The sequence below is a fragment of the Cyanistes caeruleus genome, chromosome 7 (assembly GCF_971803275.1).
Source record: "Cyanistes caeruleus chromosome 7, bCyaCae1.hap1.1, whole genome shotgun sequence".
NCBI classification, from domain to species: domain Eukaryota; kingdom Metazoa; phylum Chordata; class Aves; order Passeriformes; family Paridae; genus Cyanistes; species Cyanistes caeruleus.
In genome coordinates, this window is record NC_141707.1 from 39,920,071 (window position 1) to 39,942,010 (window position 21,940).

General features: G+C 38.4%; 1 protein-coding gene across 29 annotated transcripts in view; it reads right to left on the minus strand.

The window, feature by feature from the left end:
• Positions 1 to 21,940, minus strand: part of NEB (nebulin) — a 96,448-nt gene that overhangs the window by 25,363 nt on the left and 49,145 nt on the right. For 28 of the 29 annotated variants that reach the window (XM_086897958.1, XM_086897980.1, XM_086897979.1 and 25 more), the window contains exons 83-117: positions 21,550 to 21,654; positions 20,365 to 20,472; positions 20,163 to 20,276; positions 19,101 to 19,298; positions 18,418 to 18,522; positions 17,900 to 18,004; positions 17,716 to 17,820; positions 17,146 to 17,253; positions 16,365 to 16,478; positions 15,714 to 15,911; positions 14,765 to 14,869; positions 14,381 to 14,485; positions 14,009 to 14,116; positions 13,629 to 13,736; positions 13,186 to 13,293; positions 12,114 to 12,218; positions 11,920 to 12,024; positions 11,652 to 11,750; positions 11,368 to 11,478; positions 11,108 to 11,212; positions 10,803 to 10,907; positions 10,423 to 10,527; positions 9,167 to 9,271; positions 8,778 to 8,882; positions 8,214 to 8,318; positions 7,883 to 7,987; positions 5,638 to 5,742; positions 4,011 to 4,115; positions 3,801 to 3,908; positions 2,413 to 2,517; positions 1,660 to 1,764; positions 1,435 to 1,539; positions 756 to 860; positions 560 to 670; positions 255 to 365 (exon numbers count right to left, since the gene is read on the minus strand). In XM_086897958.1, coding sequence (XP_086754084.1) covers positions 255 to 365; positions 560 to 670; positions 756 to 860; positions 1,435 to 1,539; positions 1,660 to 1,764; positions 2,413 to 2,517; positions 3,801 to 3,908; positions 4,011 to 4,115; positions 5,638 to 5,742; positions 7,883 to 7,987; positions 8,214 to 8,318; positions 8,778 to 8,882; positions 9,167 to 9,271; positions 10,423 to 10,527; positions 10,803 to 10,907; positions 11,108 to 11,212; positions 11,368 to 11,478; positions 11,652 to 11,750; positions 11,920 to 12,024; positions 12,114 to 12,218; positions 13,186 to 13,293; positions 13,629 to 13,736; positions 14,009 to 14,116; positions 14,381 to 14,485; positions 14,765 to 14,869; positions 15,714 to 15,911; positions 16,365 to 16,478; positions 17,146 to 17,253; positions 17,716 to 17,820; positions 17,900 to 18,004; positions 18,418 to 18,522; positions 19,101 to 19,298; positions 20,163 to 20,276; positions 20,365 to 20,472; positions 21,550 to 21,654 — 3,909 coding nt within the window. Of the gene's footprint in view, positions 1 to 254; positions 366 to 559; positions 671 to 755; positions 861 to 1,434; positions 1,540 to 1,659; positions 1,765 to 2,412; positions 2,518 to 3,800; positions 3,909 to 4,010; positions 4,116 to 5,637; positions 5,743 to 6,304; positions 6,410 to 7,882; positions 7,988 to 8,213; positions 8,319 to 8,777; positions 8,883 to 9,166; positions 9,272 to 10,422; positions 10,528 to 10,802; positions 10,908 to 11,107; positions 11,213 to 11,367; positions 11,479 to 11,651; positions 11,751 to 11,919; positions 12,025 to 12,113; positions 12,219 to 13,185; positions 13,294 to 13,628; positions 13,737 to 14,008; positions 14,117 to 14,380; positions 14,486 to 14,764; positions 14,870 to 15,713; positions 15,912 to 16,364; positions 16,479 to 17,145; positions 17,254 to 17,715; positions 17,821 to 17,899; positions 18,005 to 18,417; positions 18,523 to 19,100; positions 19,299 to 20,162; positions 20,277 to 20,364; positions 20,473 to 21,549; positions 21,655 to 21,940 lie in introns of all 29 variants that reach the window. The other variant, XM_086897952.1, reaches the window with a different exon arrangement.

Sequence of the window (21,940 nt, forward strand, 5' to 3'; positions counted from 1 at the left end):
TAGGTGTGATTTGCACCAGATTGCTTGAAATCCTACAGTGGGATTTAAATACAAATCCCTTATTTCAGCGTAATTTTATAACTGTAAGTATTTATCTTTACCTTTCATAATATAAATATGTATGTTTATCTTTCAGAATTACACCTGAACATGGAGGCTGGGACGAAATTCAGAGATCCATAAACTTGGGGTTTTCCAGATGAATTTACTTACATAAACTACTAAATAATGGGGAAAAAAAGAGGCAAACTTACTGTGCTCTGTTTTTTAGCAACTTCCATGGCATGTTTCACCTCAGGAGGCTCCAGCATGACAGAATAATTGGATTTGCCTTTCTCCTTCACAAACTTCTTCTTGTAGTTTGTCTGGCAAGAGCAACAAGACCACGTATGAGATTTTAATGTCATCCAGAGGGAAATGCTGCAGAGACTTGGGGAAAAAGCTCCTTGAAGGTGGATAAAGAGGAGTCACCTCATTCCCAAAATGTGTTGTCTGCAGTTTTTGGAGTTTGGGTTAGAAAAGCTCAGTTTTGGGGATGATGGGCTGAGGCTGGACTCACCTCACTGACGTTCTTGGTCACCTCCTTGACGTGGACGGTGTCCCTGGTCTCGGGCAGGGTGGTGAAGGAGCCATGGGGCAGCTGCTTCTTGCTCTGCTCTTTGTACTTGTTCTGCCAGCACAGGGGGAAAAGGAGATAAAACCCAGCAGCTCCAGGATGGAATGGAAGGCAATTAATCAATAAATGAATGGTTTACCTCAGACACCAGGGAGCTGACGTTCTTAGCCAGCAGGATCTGAGGGGTGTCTGGAACGACGTGGTAGGTCCCACGGGCTTTGTTGTGCTTCTCTTTGTATTTTATCTAGCATGGGAAGGAAAGATATCAGTTTAAATAATGTGCATTTTGTCTCTTCTGGCAGAATAAAAATTAATTAGTACAGTTGTGTTTGCTTGTTTGTGCAAAACTTTGCAGAAAAAGCCCATATTTTGATATTTTACAGCCCAATCTGTCCACTCTTATGGCTCTCACTTGGAATTTTTTTAATAAACTGAATGTTTAACATACTGTTAGTAATTATTAAAGATATTCTGTGCTACTATTAAAGATATCTTGTGCAATTGCCAAATATTTTCTCCAGACACTTCTATTCCAATATCAGGAATGTAGAGATGCACCTGGGAGTAAGGTCTGGTGGTGTTCAGAAAATGTTGAGTATTAATTTAATCCCTGAACTAGGCCAGTGGCTTTTACAAGACCAAATGTATTCAAATGTATTCAGTCAATTTGTTAATGAAATAAATCAAATAATGAAGCGAGACTGAGAACAACTGTTCAAAACTTCGTTGTTAATCCAATTATGTTTGCAACAGAACAGTTAAGAGTGAGTGAAGTGGTAGTAGAGAATTTGTAGAGGAAAGGTGAGTTCAGTGCTTACATCACTGGCCAGGATGGCATTATTTAGGGCCAACACTGTGTTTTTATCATCTGTGACAGAGAGCTTGCACCCCTTGAGGAATTCCCGGTCCAGTTTGTATTCATACTGCAGGAAGAAAAAATAAAAGATAAAGTAAGAGGGTGTCTGATCTTCTCAGATTTTTAAAAAAATTCTGAATAGGAGAGATGGGGAAATGGAATATTCAGCATATTCTGATTTTCTTACATCGCTCTGCTGCAGAGAGGACTTGGCTGCTTGCACAAAGTCAGGCCTGTCAGCGATCAGGTGCCAGTGGGCTTTGGCTGCTTCGTATTTCTTCTTATAATCCAGCTGTGTGCAGGGAAAAACCAAACAGGAAGAGTTCATTGGAAACTGGGTACTTTGCACACGACAAACAGAGGCCAGTTCTCTTTTGGTCCATGAGAAGAGGTAAGAAAATGTATCTACACCAGATTAGGGCTTTTCTCTGGGTCAGGCACAGCCCTGTCCCTGCAGGTTTTCCACTGCTAGGTGGGGAAAGGAATAAGGAGCTGGAGAAAGGAATAAGGGTAGAAATGATGTCCTGACTTTGGAGAAGGGGAGAGTTTTCAGATCCTTCCTACTGAAACAGGTGTTGGGCACCAATACCAGGAGACACAGGAAAGTTTTCCATGAAGATTTGATTTGTCTCCAAGAGCATCATTCCACAGAATTCCTGGGGAGTTGTGTCTCTGCCAGGAAAACAGAGGACAGCTGGAAGAACAGGGTGTGTGACATACAGGAACCTCCAGGACAACTCACCAGAGTGAGCACTTCAGTATAAAATAAAATAAACCACATTTTATTCCAGTGGTGTAAGGATTAAAAGCGATGTCCAAGAAATTCACTGGGATTTAATTTCTTGTGGAATAATTCCTTGTGGAAATAATTCCTTGTGGAATTGGCCAGTTCCCAGCACCCTCCAGAATAAAATGAAAACATGAACAGGGCAGAACTCACGTTGCTGTTGAGTTTGTAGGCGTGTCTGGGAGTTTTGATGTGAACTGAATCTGCCACGACGTTGCAGCGAGATTTGCTCCTCTCATACATTTCTTTGTATTTCAGCTAAAGAAAGACAAAGATGTAAAAATGTTTACAAAGTTCGTATCAGCATCAACAAGAAAAGCACCCAAATATGAAAAACTTGATTAAAATTGCTCCTGTCTGGATAAAATCTTAATAGAAAATGACTGGAGGTGGCTCTCAGGGCTCTGGGCTGGTGACGAGGTGAGGGTCGGGCACATCTTGGATTTAATGATCTTGGAGGGTTTTTCCAACCTAAATAATTCTGGGATTCCATGGAAAACAAATTCTATTGATACAAATTGGTATCAAGCACCTGCCTGAAGGAGGGTCCTCTCCAGCAGCATTCTCTTTACATAGAGAATGTGGCAGTTTTAACTCACCACGAGACACAGGCTAAGATAAAACAAAATCTATTCATGACCAATAATTCTGAATATTTCTAAATTTTTGCAGCAGAAAGAAATCCTTTGAAGAAACTTATTTTCTGATAGTTACACCAACTGAAAGCTCCTTCAGAGAATCTCAGCACTCAGTCTGGAACTTAAAAAATGTCCTTGAATTCACATCTCTGTCTCAATGATCCACTTGAGATAAAAAATATTATCTTTCTTCCTGGATTTACTAATTATGTAGAAATCTATGAAGCATCTGGATGGCATTCAGGCTACTTATTCTGAGTATTCAGACATTGAATTTCATTCATTCTGAAACTCAAACATTAAGTTTCAGAAGTTTCAGTATCCTCATTTAAGGAACAACGAAACAAAGGACAGGTAGAAAGGGTAGGAGAAGGAATTAGGAGCAGGAGTCCTAAATTCTGTATTATTCTATTCACTCCCTCTTCCTTTCCCTTTCCTTCTTACTTTTCTATTGCCCCAGAATCAAAAAACACCTATTTTAGATCAGAATATTTACCTTACCTACTCACTATATCCATATAAGAAATTAATAAACACATGCATATTTTTACATGAAATATTTTATTCAAGCCTAAAAAAAAAAAGCCACTAGAGGCAGAAAAACCTGGGAAAAAAAAAAACCTCTCCAAATTTGGAGACCACTCCCAGCTCATGGATTTTCTTTCTAGTGAGGGGTGGTTTTTGTCCCAAAAAGTTCCAAAAGCTCCAGAAGAAAACGGTATAAGAAACTTCTGGAAAACGTGGATTTTGGAAAAGCACTGAATGCAGATAGAGTTTTACAGGCCAGTATGTGCAAGAAGGTGATGATTTCCACAGACAGTGTCACACAGGAGTCACAAACACTGGCTATCGAGTTAGAAAGTGAATTTGGTGTGTTTCTGATGCCACTGAGGATTTACTCACGTCACTGATCCTGTCCTTGACCTTGCGCACGTGCAGCAGCATCGGCGTGTCCTGGATGGTGGTGTAGCCCTTGGGCTTGGCTTTGTTGTATTCCAGCTTGTAAATAATCTGAAGGGACAAATTGGGGGTTGGATTATTTCTTGGAATCCTTGGTGTCAGTTGGAAATCCCCTGGGAGTGGCTATGCCCTCTCCAAAGGATCCACACTTACGTCGCTGATCTGTTTGTTGACCTTTGTGGTCCGTAAATATTCTGGAGTATCCAGAACTGTGGTGTATTTGCCTTTCTTCTTCTCATAGTCCTTCTTGTACTGAATCTGGAGGTGGGGAAAGGCTCTGAGTTAATCACACAGAGCAGGACAAAACCTCTTCCAGAGGTGGGATTATATCCATGGATTAAATTGCCAAACCCTCCCACAAAGCCAGAGAAAGCAGAACGTGCACCGTGAGCTGAGTTGCAAACGCCTTCCTTGCCTAGGAGGCTGCCTCTTTCTTTGTCTGATTAATTTTATGGTTATTTCAAGCTAAAGTCTCCAGGACTGAGCTAAAAAAATCAATCCTTGCAGATCAGAGACTTTTAAATTTCATAATGGACAATATCTCATTTTGAAATATTCATATCCAGTTGAAATTTGGACTTGGTGATCTTGGAGGTCTTTTCCAGCCTTAATGATTTTGTGATCAGAGTGAAGAGAAAGGTAAATCATCTCACACAGCATTACCAAATATATCACAACACCAGGATATTTTCAAGGGTTTGGCAGCAGGATTTGTGCCTTGGTAATGATTTTCATATAGATCACCTTGCCCTGCTCGAGTTTCTAAACCTTTTTTCACAAAGTTCAGTGAGAACAGGTTCACCAAGAATGGAAATTCATTGTAGGCAGCCTCAAGACAGCTGGAAAAGGTTAGAGTACATTTTTTAAAAAACAAGAATTTTCATGTTCTAGCCTTTGTCAGAAAATAAAACCATGCATTTGAAATGGGATGGTGACAGACAAAATATGAAAAATGGTAAACAAAGAATCAATGATAACACAAAGTGAGCTCGGGGGGACATGCAAAAAACTTCCTTTTTTCAATTCAAACATACTCAAAGTTACCTGCGAGGAGTTTTTAGTGGAAAGAATAGAAACCCACAGAAAAATGGAACGAAAATGTCTGAAAGGCTTTCAGTAATTTATTACTGAAGAACATCACTACTGGCACAGGCAATAACAAAGAATTACAATTCCCTCAGACAGAACTGTTTTCCACTGCTGCATTTCCAGTCTACCATTTATATTCCAATTCACAATCAGGAATGATTTGTCCCCCTGCAAAGGGTGAGCTGACTGCCAGCAGCTGTGATTCCAGGGCAGAAATAACTGTTCTGTGTCTGACACCATTCTGGGCACAGTGGGAGAGAAATGTTGCAATCTCCCTGGCAAATCCTTCCTGTTCTTCCTGAATTAAGGAACTGGGGTTATCAATCAAAGGTGGCCAGGCCAAGAAATGGTGTCAGAATGAGAGCTGGGCTAGGGAAATACCAGGAAGAGCTAACATCCAATATCTGAAATGTATGGACAATTGGTTTTTTATATAAATACATGAAATCCATACCAATTGTTTATAATGGAAGGAGAAAATGGGGACAAGCTCAGCCTGAGCTGAGCAATGTCCAAATGACAGCAAATATGGTTTGAGATATTCTGTTTTATTTAACCACAGCAGCACAAAGCACGTTGAGGAAGCTTTGGGGTATAAAATCCATGGGAATAGAGGGAGCAGTGAATATGCCAAGTCCAAGCAGCTACAGTGGGTACCCAAGGTGTCCTAGAGCAGCAGCTCTGCAGTTACCTGGCTCCACAGGTATGTGTTGTAGAGTGCTGTCAGCATATCTGGCCTCAGAATTTCATTGCATCCGTGCTGCAGGAGCATCTTGGCAAAGGATTTATAGCTTTTCTGTCCATGCAAATGGCAACCAAGGACAAGAGAGACTCATGAACAACATGAACAATGACACAGCTCTAGATCCCAGGCACTTGGAGAGTGGAGAGATTTAGGCAAGGTGCTGTATGTATTCATCCACATGTGCATACAATTCACATCTGAATATTTAACACTGCCAGGAGGAAATATTAACAAATTTCCCTGCACTCACATTAAGGAAATTATGAATTTGGGGGGGGGGGAAATGAGAGTAAATTAGAGATTGAGGAAATATGTCACTGTAGCTTTATCTAGAAATTAATAAGAAGATCTGAAAAGAGAGGTAATAAAAAATAAATGCTGGAGGCTGCACTTTTTAAAACCCCTCCAGCAGCTTCCAGAGGGATGGGATTCCTGATGTCCATTGATGCACAGTAATGGAAGTACATACAGGACAGATGGACAGATGGCAGCTCACACAAAAAGTGGCTCCTTTTTGGGTGGCAGGATGGAGATGGAGTGACCAAGTGAAGAAACACGACGATATCACAGGGCTGTGGCACTGCTGGGAGTGCTCCAGGTGCCCCCACAGTACCTGACTGCTCAGAGTGCTGCCCCACTTGGCCAGCAGATTCCTGGGATCATCCACAATAACGCTGTACCTATCTTTGAGCTTCTCATAGGCTGCTTTATATAATTTCTGCTCAGAGTAGCACAGTACAGTGTAACAAGAGAGAGTTAAGGTACAGAGAGATCATTGGTTTAAGGTCTTTAAAGGTTGGGGTTGAAGGTCATGTCCAAAAGAGTAAAATAATTTAAAATAAAACCAAAGCAAACAAGCAAACAAAAAAAAAAAAAAAACCACCAAAAAAACCCCAAAAACACAAAAAAAAACCCAACCAAAAACCCAAACCAAACAAAAAACCCCAACAAAAACAAATTAACAAAAAACAAAAGCAAAAAAACCCCAAACATCCCCCCCCAAAAAAACCAAACAAAGAAACCGATTGAAACAAAAAACCAAACCAAAACAAATAAATAAAAATAAAATAAAAAGGAAGAATGTTTCCAAATGGTAACTGCATTTCTAAATTGCCTCTGGAAGGCCTACAGGTTTAAGGATGTCTCTATTCCATCCCTTCAATAAGCAATTTTGTGACTTATTTTCTTCATGAAATGTAACTGCAGAAGCAACTCTGTGTTGTTGATTCCTGAGTTGAGTCCAAAGAGAACACAATGAGTTGTTACTGAAAAAACATCACTTACATAACAGAAACTATTTAGGCAAGTTCATTTCAATATATGGATCTCCCACTGCTAAAATTTTACCCATTTATGTTTCTGATATTCATTTTTTCCTTGTTTGTTCTATGAACAATAATAAGGCTGAACAATCTTCATAAAAATTCTGGAATTTGTTGTGAAACGGCTTTTCTTACCTAGAACAGGTAGGACAGTAATAAACTTACTGCCAGGTAATGATATAACACAATGGATGGTGAAGAAGTATGAAATCTTAAGATATAAACCTAAATAACTGCTTTTTTTAATGGAAAGCATCAGATTTTGATGTTCTAAGCTGATGGCAATCACCCTGAATGTGATGTTTTCCATGGAATTTGTCCTGGGGTGTAGAGCACTAATCCTACAAACTCCAGGAGTGATTTGAATTTTAAACCCAGGGGTGTTCATTACTTATTAGGTTGTGTAAATTGTTCCTTCAGCACTGCAGGAGGAAAATAAGAAGCAGTTGAGTTGTAGAGTGGAAAAATTCCAGGCAAAAACACTGAAATTAAATTGAGCTGTGGCAACTTCAGACGTAACTTTGTCTTCCTGACACCAATAAAGATTTTATCAGTGTTTTAGGAAAGAAATTGGAATTCTCTCCAGACACTATTTGAGATAGAAACCAGCACTCAGGGTTACTGTAGCAGCAGTATTACTTAAGTCAGCAAAAGAAAAGTTCCTTTGCCATGAAAAATTAATGAACAGGGGTGGGGATTTCACTTTCTGGGCTCTGTCCTAATATTCAGAAAAACAACAACCTTGTCTTTCATGACTAGGCTGGTCTTAAAGCATCTTTAAGCCTGACTGTAAGGAAGGACAACCTTCAACTCTGTATTTATTCACAGACCAGCTACTTAAGCCTGAGGCTACAGAAATCTTTACTTACCCCATCCATCAGCTGAGTGGCATATTTAAAATGTTCATTGATTGGAGAGTCAGCCACGTACTTGAACTTGGACTTGGTCTTCTCAAAATCCTCCTTGTACTTACACTGGAGCCAAAGAAAAGCAAACACACAAAACCCAGCCCGTGTTAGTCCCAGGAAGGGTAAGGCAATGAAAACTTGATTTTGAAGAGAACTTGTGGCAAAAAAAAAAAAAAAAAATGGTGGAATTATTGCATTTGTGAGTTGAACTTTTCCACCAACAACAAAATGTTGTAAACTGACAGCAAAATGTCCAAAAACATTCAACAACAATTCAGTGTGTTTCACTCACCCCACTGTAGAGCACTTTATTCTTCTCTGCCAGGACAAAACTTGGAGTATCCCACACATAGCAGCCAGTGCCTTTGAGCCATTCCAGGTCTTCCTTGTATTTAACCTGAAGAAAAGAAGTAAAAAAGACTCAGTTTCAAGCAGATAATCAGTGCTGAAATGAACCTCAGCACAAGGTGTGGCAAAGAGAGTTACATCCATTAGAAAATAAGTTTCTCCTATTTTTGTGATGAGTTTTATTCACTCATATAATCTCTCAAGAGCTGTTGGAGTTCCTGTGTGAATTAAAAATAATCTTGTACAGTTCAGGAGTTATTGTGTATGCACATAAATGTACAATTCCAGAGTTAATTAAATCTGAAATGAATTAAAATTGTCTGTTAATTTGGCAAGGGGATGCAATTTTAGCCATCAGATTCTGTCAGTTCCCAGATCTGCCAGGGCAAATTGTAACTCACTGAAAAATTTCAGCTGCTTTCCCTTTGTTGAGAAAGTAGGATTGGGTTCATTTTGGAAAGCACTTTTAACTTTCAGCCTGTGCCATGCAGGAGCTGTTTGGACTCACATCGCTGATGGCATCCGTCACCAGGCGGTGGTGGAAGTGCTCGGGGCGGTCTGGGATGGATCTCCAGATTCCCAACTGGCTCATGTAATTTTCCTTATATTTGACCTACAGAGAAAATTGAAGAATTAAGTAAAACAACTGAAGAGAACACTCCAGTCCACACAAAATTCCCTTTTTTTTCCTCCCCTGAAACATCAGAACTAAAAGAGTGGAAATGAGATTAACTTGTAACATCAACAGCAATCAATATTCCAAAGAAAGAAATCAACACTAATAATGCTGATATTTTCCTAATTAGTTGACATATTGAAATGGAACAAAAGGCTAAATGGCCTGTTTAAGGTTATTAAATGTCAAACACTAATTAGGAATGAGGAAGATGTACATACACTGCTGATGTCATCAGTGACCTTCCTGTGGTACACAATGTCCAGAGCATCCTTCACCGTGTGGTATCTGCCCTTGGTGTTCTCAAAGGTTTCTTTGTAGCGCAGCTGGGAAGTGGAAAAAACCACAAAAGAAGGAATTAATGTACCAGGAATTGTTTCAGTTACATTTTTCACTTCTCAGGAAGGATATCCAGGGATATGTTTCTGTCTGACATCACAATGTAAGCCCTGAGCAATTTTAGGAGGCTGCAATTGCCTACAATCAGCTGTAATTTCACTGAGACTTGTGGTGAAAATGACAGAGAATTTCACCCAATTGGCTTTCAGACTGAGGGAAAAACATCCCTGAACAAAACATCACAGGAGTGGTTCTCTAGTACAGCACAGGTGCCACTTCTGGCATAAAAATCTACTTATCCCTTCTTCCCTGTCCTCCTGTAGAAGAAATCAGGAAGATCATCCCAATCTGGGGAGGAAGACTTTCTCAGAGGAGGAATTCCCGTGTGCAGAAGAGCTGGGATGCTCCTGGCAGTACTTAAAAATCACTCTTAGAGCAGTAAGACTAAATAAACCCTAGAACAAAGCACCAGCCCTGCACATCTCCTTTCACATCCTGCTGGTTGTGAAATACATGGAAAAGCTCTCACAAACGAGCATTTTAAAATTGCCTTAAATCACAAATAACTATTCCAGGGTTGAAAAAATCAATTTCACCTTAACAACCTCCTGTGCAGCAGCTCAGATAATTTTTTCTCTCTATTCTACTTCTGAATTGAAAAATGAACACATTCCCAGTGACAGGGCAGTTTATTTCTAACACAAAACTGAGATGAAATAGCTGATAAAAGTTATTCTATCCTGGCCCCAGCAGGATCACTTCAATCACTTCACTCCAGTCTGCTCTATTTGGAGATTTGATGTGTAAGCAAATTATTTTAAATAAATTCTAAATTTAAATTATTTTAAATTATTTAATTAAAGCAGATTTAAAATAATGTGTGCCACACTTCAGTGCAACGGGAAATAAAAATGAATTATAATAATTGGAAAAGAAAAAAGCCATTGCAGTGGAATCAAATCAAAACTTAATGTTCCTAATTTCAAATGGAAATGGACATGAAAATAAGGGGATTTACTGATGGGGGACACTGAGATATTCTATGCTTTGCATGTTTGCTTCCTACTGATCCTTTTCATGGTTTTTTCCATAGAGAATCCAAGGAAAAGCAGGAGTGGGCTGTTCCTGGAGTACTCACATCACTGGCATTCAGGTAGGCTCTCTTGGCTCTGATCAGCACTGGGGTGTCAGGGACAGGGGTGTACTTGTCCTTCATCTTCTCATACTGGGTTTTGTACTTTTTCTAAGAGAGACAGCAAAAGGGAAGAGTCATCACTGCAATTTTAGAGGCATTTGCTAATCCTCAAAACAAAAAGCTTGTCTTATAAAATCCTAAAATGTGTTTTCAGAATGTTTTCTTTTACCAGAACTAACAAAGGAAATGTAGAACTTAAGCACAAGAGAGAGGAAAAAAAACAAGGCTAAACATATTTGAGCCTTGAAATCACCACTAAAACGAAAAGTAAAACTTTTAAAGAGTTCAGCAGAGTGGCACCAAGTTAGAAAACAAAATTTTACCTCACTGATCATGTCCTTGACATTCCTGGCGTGTGTAAAGGCTTGAGTCTGACCATCAGCATGATGGTGGGGTCTCTCCTTTGTGGCAAGTTCCACGTACAAGTACTGCATCAAGAAGAAAATAATCAAAAAACCTACACTTCTAGTAAATCCTCCTTTATGTCTCTGAAAAGCAGCTGTAGGAACATAACCACCAATTTCTAGGGAATTCTACACTGCTTTGAGATGGAAAGCTTTTGCTGTACTTCAACAATACATTAAGAAGGATCCCCTGATTGATTTTTATATCAGCACAGTTTTTTCACCTGGCTCTGTATTTTTTGTCCTGTCTTGGCTCTTATGAAGTCAGGTGTATCAAGGACAGAAGTGTATTTTGTCTTCAGCTCGTTGCCTGCAGCTCTGTAAACCAGCTGGAAAAAAGACAGGCCCAGGAATTATTTCTTCTGCTATTATTTAGAAGCTGCACAATCACAGCTTTGCAATTCTAACATCTCATCTATTCCAGTAAAAAACACAGGGAGGGGTTATTACAGCTACAAAATTGTGCAGAAATAACAGAATTTACCTCACTCAGATGGGTTTTCAGTTCCTGCACTGCTCTGTATCCAGGAGTATCCAACACCACCTGGACTTTAGGCCACATTTTCTTGGCAGTACTTGTGTAGATGTAATTAGACTGGAAAGGAAAAGCAGTATGAATAAAGGAAATTTTACACTGCAACCCAACAGCGCTTTGAAATAAAGAACTGGCTGCACAGCACGAAATTATCTCGTTTTTTGCTCACTTTCCTGCATGCACAGAAATAAATCCATGGCTGTCATGCCCAATTCCCAGAGGAAAAGTCTTACCCAGAGCTTGCGGAGCTCGCGGGCACGGACCATGTCAGGCGTGTCATACAGGAAACAACCCAGGCCCTTCAACCACCTCAGGTCCTCTTTGTATTTATTCTACGAGAGAAATCAAAACCAACAGTCGACTTTCGGGATAATTTCAATCATCTGTCCTTTGAGAAAGCATCTTTTTGGTTAGGGAATAGAAAGGAAGTGAGAGAACCCCAATCCCACTGCCAGCAGAGAGGTTTTGGAGCTCCCAGCAGGTGTGTGAGGAGCAGCTTACGTCACTGGTGATGTCCCCAACGTAGCGACAGTGCAGCACGTGAGGGGTGTAGGGCAGGGAGATCAGGTGGCCCTGCATCTTGAAGAAATCCGACTTGTAGATCAGCTGAAAAGCAAGGGAAAAACCAGCTTTTCACGTGTTTGCTCAGGGAATAATCTCATTTTCTACAGTTGTGCTGTTAGGAGAGCACCTACATCGCTGACAGCCTCCTGGGTGGCTCTGACTTGGCGGATCTCGGGCGTGTCAGGGGTGGTGTGAATCTTGTCCTTGTTCTTGTGGTATGTTGCCCTGTACAGCCTCTGTGACAAGAGACAATATTCTGCATTTTAACACAGCTTAAAATGGCAAAGAAGTTCAGCACAGTGTAAACACTTCCTGCACAAATTAATATTTTCTACCCAGGCAAAGATTTTCCATTAAGTTTTCAATAAATTCTGGAAATCTCACACTCTAATCCTAAAAACATGTAAATACACATATTTAATTTAATTTAATTTAAGAGCATTTTCATGCTCTTAAAGCCAATGACCAAAGAAGTGAGTAAATAAATATAAAATAAATAAATATAAAACCTAAAACTATTGTGCCCCAGTTTTATACAAAGATTTCTATTCAACTTTAATCACAGCTAATAAAATTAGGCTGAAATTTTATATTATAAAATATTAGATTATAAATATAATGTAATATAAACAGTAAATAAAATAAGTAAATATAAATATATAAATTAATTATATAAATACATTTTATATATAAAAATAAAAATAGAAATATATAAAAATATTGTATATATATTACATGTATGTTTATATATATAAAATATAGATAGAGATATGTAAGTAAGAATATAAATATAAGTATAAGTATAAGTATAAGTATAAGTATAAGTATAAGTATAAATATAAGTATAAGTATAAATATAAGTATAAGTATAAGTATAAGTATAAATATAAATATAAATATAAATATAAATATAAATATAAATATAAATATAAATATAAATATAAATATAAATATAAATATAAATATAAATATAAATATAAATATAAATATAAATATAAATATAAATATAAATATACACAGTAACAGTTTCAGCCTGGATCCACGATCCCTCACTGTTCTTCATGGATACTTCTCTAAATAAACTTTTATTCTGAAAAGCCTGAAAGAAGAGGGATCCTACAGCTTGCCAGTCAATGTACTCTCATTATGCATATTTTGGGCACTGCAAATACAACTGAAAGCAAACACATGTATTTACTGTACCTCGTTAATGACTTGATTGACTTTCCTCACATTTTCAAAGCCAACATCTTTAGGCCCCAGAGTGTAGCCCTTGGCTTTCATGTGTTCATAGGCTTCTTTATATTTCAGCTATAAGAAGTACAAAAGCACACAGAAATTAAATTTGATTACGATCCTGGCTACACTGCAGCTCTGACAGCAATTTCTGCTGTATGAAGAGACAGATTTTTAGAGATAAACCAGTGAGATGTAGCTTTATCAGAGTCAAATACACATCATAATTATTTCACCCCTTATCACACGGCCCAAAATTAACAACAAAATTAGTTTTTCTTGCATCTAATAAAATATTTGCATAATGCTGAGGAAATTTGTGTTTGGGCAGGAAAGGGCCAAGCTGAGAGTCCCTTGTGTGGGGCTGCTGATCATTCCCGTGGTGCAGAAGGATTTAGTCCCTGACTCACATCACTGCCAATGTGCTGGACGTGTTTGGCGTGCTGGAAGTTCGGAGTGTCCGTGGGAAGGCTGTACCCGGTGGGCAGAGCATTCACACCAGCCCAGCGATACAAATTCTGCAAGAGGAGAGAGAAACACTTTGTGCAACTGTCAGCAACATTTGAGGGGAACATCCCTCAGTCTTGGGAATCTCTCAAACAACTGGCAAAATATTTCCCCCATGTCTGGGGGAAAAAATGCATTAAAATGAATTTTTATAGCTCAAATGAGGATATTTTCCCACTTTCATTCCAAAGCAGTGACATGCAGCTTCAGCTGAAAAGCTAAAACCAGACAATTTGGTTTTCCAGGGTCACAAACTCTGTGGAGCCCACAGTTTTGTACTTACCTCACTCTGTATTTTGTTGGCATTATACGCCCGCTCCAAATCCACTGTTTTATCAGTAGGGATCATCTTGCCTTGGACATTCCGCCTGTAATCACCACGATAGACAGCCTGGGAAAGAGAAAAAGTCATAATTGTCACATTCTCTCACAGTGTATTTTGTTTGCATACAATGGGAACAGCTCCTAAAAAAATGGATTAAAGTTTTTTTGGCTTCAGGCAATTAATGAATTTAGTGATTGTGTCCACAATGAGGTGTAGATAACCAACAATGAATAAAATTAAATTATTAAATACGTATTAAAAGTCCCATTTCTAAAGCTGGTGAGCTAACAGCATTTGGAATATTGGCTGCAAGGTGAGAGAAACACTTACTTCACTTAAATTCAAGGCACTGAGCACATTCTGGACATAGACAGGAGTGTCTGTGACCACAGTGAAGTCCTTCTTCATTTTTTCTGCCTTAGATTTGTACTTAATCTGCAGAGAGAATGCAAGAGTTCTGATTACTAATGCTAGTAATTGTTAATTTATTGTATTATCACACTTACTATACTTACTATTTATTTCATTACTGAGCTATTTTATTAGTGAAACCAGCGTTGAAACAGAAAGCAAATTGCAACTATGGCTTGTTATTTAATGAATCCTTCAATCAAGAAGGATAAATAACATTTTCCAGACTACACCTGGAGGGGAATAAAGCTACAGTGGAGTGAAAAAGAAGACTAAGAGGCAAACCCAGAGTTACCCACTCACATCACTGCGGAGGTCATAGGCTTGCTTGGCATGGAGGATTTCGGGAGTGTCCCAGACAAAGCAGCCAATGCCTTTCAGCCAGTTCAGATCATCCTTGTAGATCACCTAAGGGAGCAGAGAAGGAACCTGTAAGAATTCCACCAGGATCTAATCCCTCATTTCTAAATCATTTCAAAACACAACTGACAAATGATGGCAAGGAAGGTTTCTACAACTTTGATTTTTTTGTTTTCAGGGTTTGTTTTTTTTGGTTTGGTTTGGGGGTTGTTTTTTTTTTGTTTGTTTGTTTGTTTTGAGGAAAATAAAAACAATTCCTTCTGGAATTTAAATATTTTTTATTCAATTTGCTTCACTTTGGGCAATAAATTTAAAATCTAATTATCTTTTTTAAAAAAAAAACTACCTGCACATCCTACTGGACACTGATTTACTGCCAGATCCTACTCCTGGGCTGACCTGCTCAAGACAAGCTTCGCCCAACCAGGATTTGCACAGATTTCCAAACTTTCCACACCTCATGCAACCAAATAAAGGACAATTTACAGACAGGGTAGAACAGTAATTAATGATTAGAATTATGACCCAAATGCCTGCACTATCAATACTGAAATCATTGAAGTTGTTGCACAGAGGTTGTGGACTCGCCATCCCTGGAAATGTTCAAGGCCAGGTTGGAGCAGCCTGGGATAGTGGAAGGTGTCCCATGGGAGGGAGTGGAACTGGATGCGCTTTAAGGTCCCTTTCAACCCAAACCATTCTGGGATTTTCTGATTCTATTCAGCTAAACCCCATCTCAGTGACCCATTTATTGCCAAATGTCACACAAATGAAGCCAAGTGGCAACTTCAGAGTGCTCTAGAGACATTTTTCTTAATCATTTCCTCCAACAGAGCACAAACAAAGGAATGTTCTCCAAAGTGAGCCAGGAACAAGTGATTTGGGGACTCACATCACTGACTTGGTCGGTGACTCTTCTCACGTGGGTGTTGACCTGCAGGTCGGGCAGGCAGATCCACTCGTGGAGCCGCGTGCGATAATCGACCTCGCTGATCTTCTTCTGGGCATCCTTGGCTGAGATGATGTCCACCATGTCTGGGACAATGTGCACCTTGGCTTTGGTCTTCTCATAGGTCTCTCTGTACAGACGCTGTGGAGTTAAAGCAACGCTTTCATAAAGCTGCAGCACAAATTGTTGCTAAATTTGGAGGAAATCGTTGCTGTTTTCATGGGATGTCAGTGCGAGAGCGATCGCTTTGGCCGTGACTAAAAGGGACATCTGGCCTGCTCTAAAAATAATTTGCAGGACCTCAGCAAGGGAGGTAAAATGTGATTTGTTCGATTTTCATCACGCTGATGAGCTAAAAGGAGGCAGATGAGGATTTTGCCCATATTACACTAAAAGTTTGGCCATGCAGATAATGCAAGAATTGAGTTAAAACTGAAATTTATGGTTGTATTATGGAATTTAGGAAATACTGCACACTGCCAAATGCAGTTGGGAATGGGATGTCTGGATCAAGGCACGTGGATTCTTTGAGTGGCTGCTTTTGAGGTAGGTATGGCTTTATCAGGAAAACAGACATCCAGAACCAGCACTTACATCGATGTTGAGCTTCCCAACCCTGAGGCACCTCTCCGTATTGGGATCATCCTCAACACCTCTGGGGAGGGTGTACAGGGCTTTGAACTTGTCATATTCCTCACGGTATTTGACCTGAGCACAAGCAAGGAAATGCAACAATTAACTGACTCCAATGAGTCAGCTGTGGTTTTGGAACAAAATTCATCATCGTTAAGCAAAAAGATGATTCCAACAAGTAGAGAAAAGGCTTTAAAGCAGGATTTTACCTTTTTTTTTTGTCTCAAATGGCAAAGAAAGCACATCATAATAATAATAATCAGGTTGTAAAACAACAGCTGATGAGAGGATTTTAAAAATCAATAGATGTAGAATAAGGCACTTATTTATTGTTCCAGCTGTTTCATTTAAAGGGATCTGTGGAGTGGTCTCTTAATTCCAGCTTCAGTAAAGCATAAGATGTTTTCTGTTTTACTGAGCATCATTTAAAGATTTTTGGTGTTTTTCTGACCTGAATGCTCATGAAACTTAGACTAGAAAAAGTCTAACATTTTCAGTTTGGATTACTATAGAAATTGACTTCTTTTTTTTTTCCATGGCAAGAAGCCACAAAAGACTGTTACCCAAATGACTATCAGAGAAAAAACATTATCTACAGATACATATTAGATCTCAATTAAAAAGGGAAGGCAAATTAAAGTTTAAAAAATATAAATATCTATACTAGATGCATGGCAAGAAGGATTTAGTTGTTAAAAAAGATAATCTGATAAAAAAAAAATAAAGAAATAAATTCACTTACAATGCTTGCATTGTGCTTCAGTTCTTTGGCACGTGCCAAGGCTACAGCATCTGGGGGCAGTGCATAGCTGGTGGCCTTCACTTTATCCCAGGCCTTCTTGTAGAGATTCTGTGGGGAAATAGAAAGTTCTTGTGAGTGGAAAATCAATTCTTGTAAATAATTACCAACACCCAATAGAAATCAAAATCCCTTTTGCTTTTATTTAGACACCACAAAGTATTGTAAAGAAGATATTAAGTGGTACTTGATATCAAGTGCATGTAAAGGTTGATAGAAATCCCTTCTATTCATGCCTGTTCTCATATGAGGTTTTAATTTTGTTCAGGTGCAATTTTATTCAGGGAATCTGTTTATTAATCCAGGTGTTTTGCCAAGACTGGCATTACAGTTGGAAAATATGGCCCTTGCCTGAAATACAACACCTCCCTGAAGCTCAGGTAGTACAGAGCACCAGCTTTGAGAAGCTCCTGGTTTGGATGTTTATCTTCAAACAGAGTGAACAAACAAAAGAAAACAAAAATCCCACCTTAAAGCTCCTTAAGAGAAAAACAATTGTGTATAAACACTTACATCACTATAGAGGTGTTTCAAACTCTGAACTCTTTCTGAATCCACTGTGTCAGCCACAGTTGTGTACTTGTCCTTAGTTTTTTGGAATTCCTCCTTGTATTTCACCTGGAAGATGAAAGCTGGGTTTAGTGGATTGTTTCAATGCTCAGAAGGACAGTCCTGAGCAGAAAATGTGGGGATTCACCTCACTGGCGTTGGCAGCACTTTGCAGAGCAGTCACATAGACAGGAGTGTCTGTAACCACACTGAAGTTCTGGAAGTTCTCTTTCCCTGCAGAGGTGTATTTTATCTAAGGACACAAAACCAACAAAATAACCATTAGTGCTGAAAATGACCTGGAAATCCCCTGCCAGCTTCCTTTAAAATCATATCTGGACAGCTGAAATAAAAGATTACAGCTCAGTTAAAATCAACTCTGAAAGCAACAGGTCATAAAATAGAAATACTTAATATACAGCCAGTATGAACTAAGGAATAATGGAATTAAAAAACCACAGCTGTCTTTACTTTCTCCTCCTCAAATAACACAAGTGATGTGTCTACAGAAGCAACTTCAAGACTGTATTTTCACAGTTTAAACAAAATATTTCTGATGTAACAGGAATTACTTCATTCTGCTCTGGACTAGGACATGTCAGCCCCAATGAATCATACATGAAAGAAAGAAACACATAAATGTTTACTTATTTAAGGAAAACTTACCTGGCTCTGCAGGTCATAGGATTTCTTAGCCTGTAGGATCTGTGGAGTATCCCAGACGTAACATCCAAGTCCCTTCAGCCAGTTTAAGTCATCTTTATACACAGACTGCATGGAAGTGAACAGAATATTAGGTTAGGAAGAAATTTTCCTTCTGCCAATTAAAACAAGGAATTGTGCATCCTACTAAGCCACACAATTAACACACCCTCAGATTTATTGGGAAGGTTGGTTGGCCCAAGCTGAGACACCACTGACTGCAGAATACAAGCACTGTTCTCTCAGCCGTGGGCTGATACAACCCCAACAAACAAGGGGAAATCTTTTCCAGACCCACTGGATCCAGAAGGATTCTGGATGCTGTCCTGGCCCCCCTTCTTATTCCAGTATTCCCAATTACAACAGAGAAGGATCATTGCAGTGATTGGTACTAAGAACTTAAAACCATGGTTATTAATTTCGTATTTAAGTAGTAGGGAAGATACATGGGGAAAAAATAATGAAAAAAAGGCTGCTATGATGTCAAACAAATAGGTTCAATAAGTTCACATAAGTTTAGAAGGGTTTGGACAATGCTCTCAGGCTCCTGATGGGATTTTTGGGGTGTCCTGTGCAGGGCCAGGAGATGGACTGGATGACCTCCCAACCCAGCCTATTGCATGGCTCTAAATAAATAATAAACATACATCACTCAGAATCTCCTGGGCTTTCCTGGCATGAATAACATCGTTTTCTTCAGGTGAACAGCTCCACTGGTGGAAGTACGTGCGGTATTCCAGATCACTGAGGATGTACTGGCACTTCTTGGCCAGGACATGGTTCATCATGTCTGTTGGAATATGGACATTTTTCTTGGTGTCTTCATAATTCTTCCTGTAGGCCAGCTGAAAAGCAAGGATTGGGGAAAAGGTGAGAGGAAATAAAAGTGATTTTCTGTATAACTTTGAATTTTGGACTAAAAGGTGACGGTGTAATCTGAGATGTGTTTCCTGGATTTAATAGCTAAGTTCCCATGGGATTCAACAGGATAGAAATCTTAACTTGGATATTAATCACCTTTTATTTTTATGAAGTTCTGGAAGGACAACAATGACCCTCACTTGCAGTTTAACAGCTGGTGAGAAAACTAACAAGTCTTCAGGGTTAAAAAACTCCTGCTCCACAAATGGTTTTCATCTAATTAAAGATAGAATATTTGGGATTACACTGATTTTATGGCCTGCATGACACGCTGTATGTGCAGTGCTGACAACAGCAGCACACCAAATGTACATTTAATTTTCCAGTTCTTAAATTCCTACTTCAACTCAAAATCTGAAAGATCTCAAAAATAATTTTCTTTATTTGTGAAGGAAATTAATCACACATGGTATTTTTTACTGCTCAGATCCTTAGACTGAAACAGAAAAAGGTGGTTTTTTTTTCCTTACTGTAGTTTTTCTAATAGCTAAACAAATCCCTTTTCAATCTCCTAAATAATTTAAAATTCAATTATTAAACCCACATATAAAATAAGCATTCAGGAAATAGAAACATGTTGAAATTACTTTTACTGATAATACTGTGGATTTATATTAAGGCTGGACTTGATTTTGGAAGCCTTTTCCAGCCTTAATGATCCTGTGATTCTACAGCTCTATTAAGCTTTGCCTTATTTATGTTTAAATAATGAAATAGTGACTTTCATCAGTGAAATAAATGGTGAAACAAAACAAATGGAAAACATTCCAGACTCGTTCATTCCTTACCGCGCTCCTCATTTTCTGGAATTCCCGGGAATGAATGACACTGGGGAAATCACTGATATCCTTCCCAGCCAGGTAATGGCCTTTCAGCTTCTCATATATTTCCTTATATTTAAGCTGAAAAAATATTCACATGGGAATTTTAATGTTCATTCCAACAACATATTGGGGGGGAAAAGGGAAAGAACGGGGAATCCCTCCTGACCTCACTGTTGATGTGGTTTGCATGTTTGGCTCCCACGAGTGGAACGTATTTCTCATCCAGAGTGTATCCAATGGGCTTGCTCTGCTCCCAAGCCTTCTTGTAATGTTTCTAGACAAACAAAACACATGCAGATTTTAATGAAAAAATCAATTCTATTTCCCATTTGTACACACAGGGGATATGACATGGAATACAGAATTTTTACTTTTAATTTCATTTTTATTTTTACAGTGGTTCCCAATAAATTAAATGGAGGATGGTTGTTTTGAACAGTCATTTAGTATAAAACAAACAGGACAGGTGTTCACTTCAGGAATTTACTTGGGCACAAGTTTGAGTGATTTCTGCTTTCTTTATTATATTTATATCAGAAGAGTAGTAAAAATATCCAAAATATAGATATGAACTCTGGTTTAAAAGTACAGTATAGAAGTGTTTTTATAGATAATATAATATAATATAATATAATGTAATGTAATGTAATGTAATGTAATATAATATAATATAAATAGATATTATATTATATATAATATATAAATATATAAATATCTATATTGTATATAATATGAATATATAAATATATATAGATATATAAAATATATATCTATATTATATATAATATAGATAATTATAGAAGATAATTTTATAGATAATCAAAATTGTGAAAAGTCTTCAAGAAATATCGATGTTTTTTAAAGAAACAGTGTCAATGGCACTTTTCTAATACTTATTTTGTTAAATATTAAATATATTCACCTTCAGATTAAATTATGAAGTGCCTACTCACATGAATGAATAATCACTTCTATTTTTAAAAAATAGAAGTTTCTCATTACAATCAGTGAGACTACTCAAAAGTAACTGCTTAATAATGTAAATCTTCTACACTTTCCATTTCTTATAGAAAAAGTAAATGTATAATTTATCAGTATTCTCAGAAGATATTACTGGATGGAATTACATTTGGTTTTGACACACTATTATGACTTCCAAGCACCACACAGCTGTCCTTTGAGACCACTTCAATAAGGAAAGAAATCACCCTGATTCCAGCAATCCAAATGGGAAAGCTGAAGAAAAGAGGGGTTAAACAACCTTCCCAGTGCCACTGCTGAGAGTGGAACAGCTCCTCAAGTCTGCCCTACACTCTGTGGCTTTCAAAGGTTGATATTTATGGGATCTCACCTCACTGTGGAGCAAGGCCATGTCTTTGGCATGGTGCAGAGCAGGAGTATCATCAGACCCGATGTACTGGCCTTTCTCCTGGTTAAAAGTTTCTTTGTATTTTAGCTGCAAAAGAAAACAAACACACAGTTAATTCCACAGGAGAAACACATTATTCCCATTAGTCCATCTATTAGTAGCAGACATTTATTTTCTCCTGTGTCATAATGTAATAACCTTGTGTAGGACATTCCAACCACTGTAAGACACAGGCAAATGTTACTGTGTCACCTCAAAATCCACATGGCATTCTTGAAAAATCTGAGATACTGCTCAGCAAGTACACTTTTGGAACACCAGGAACTCCATGAACTGTTCATCAAGAACAGGACTCAGTTTTCAACTACTATAA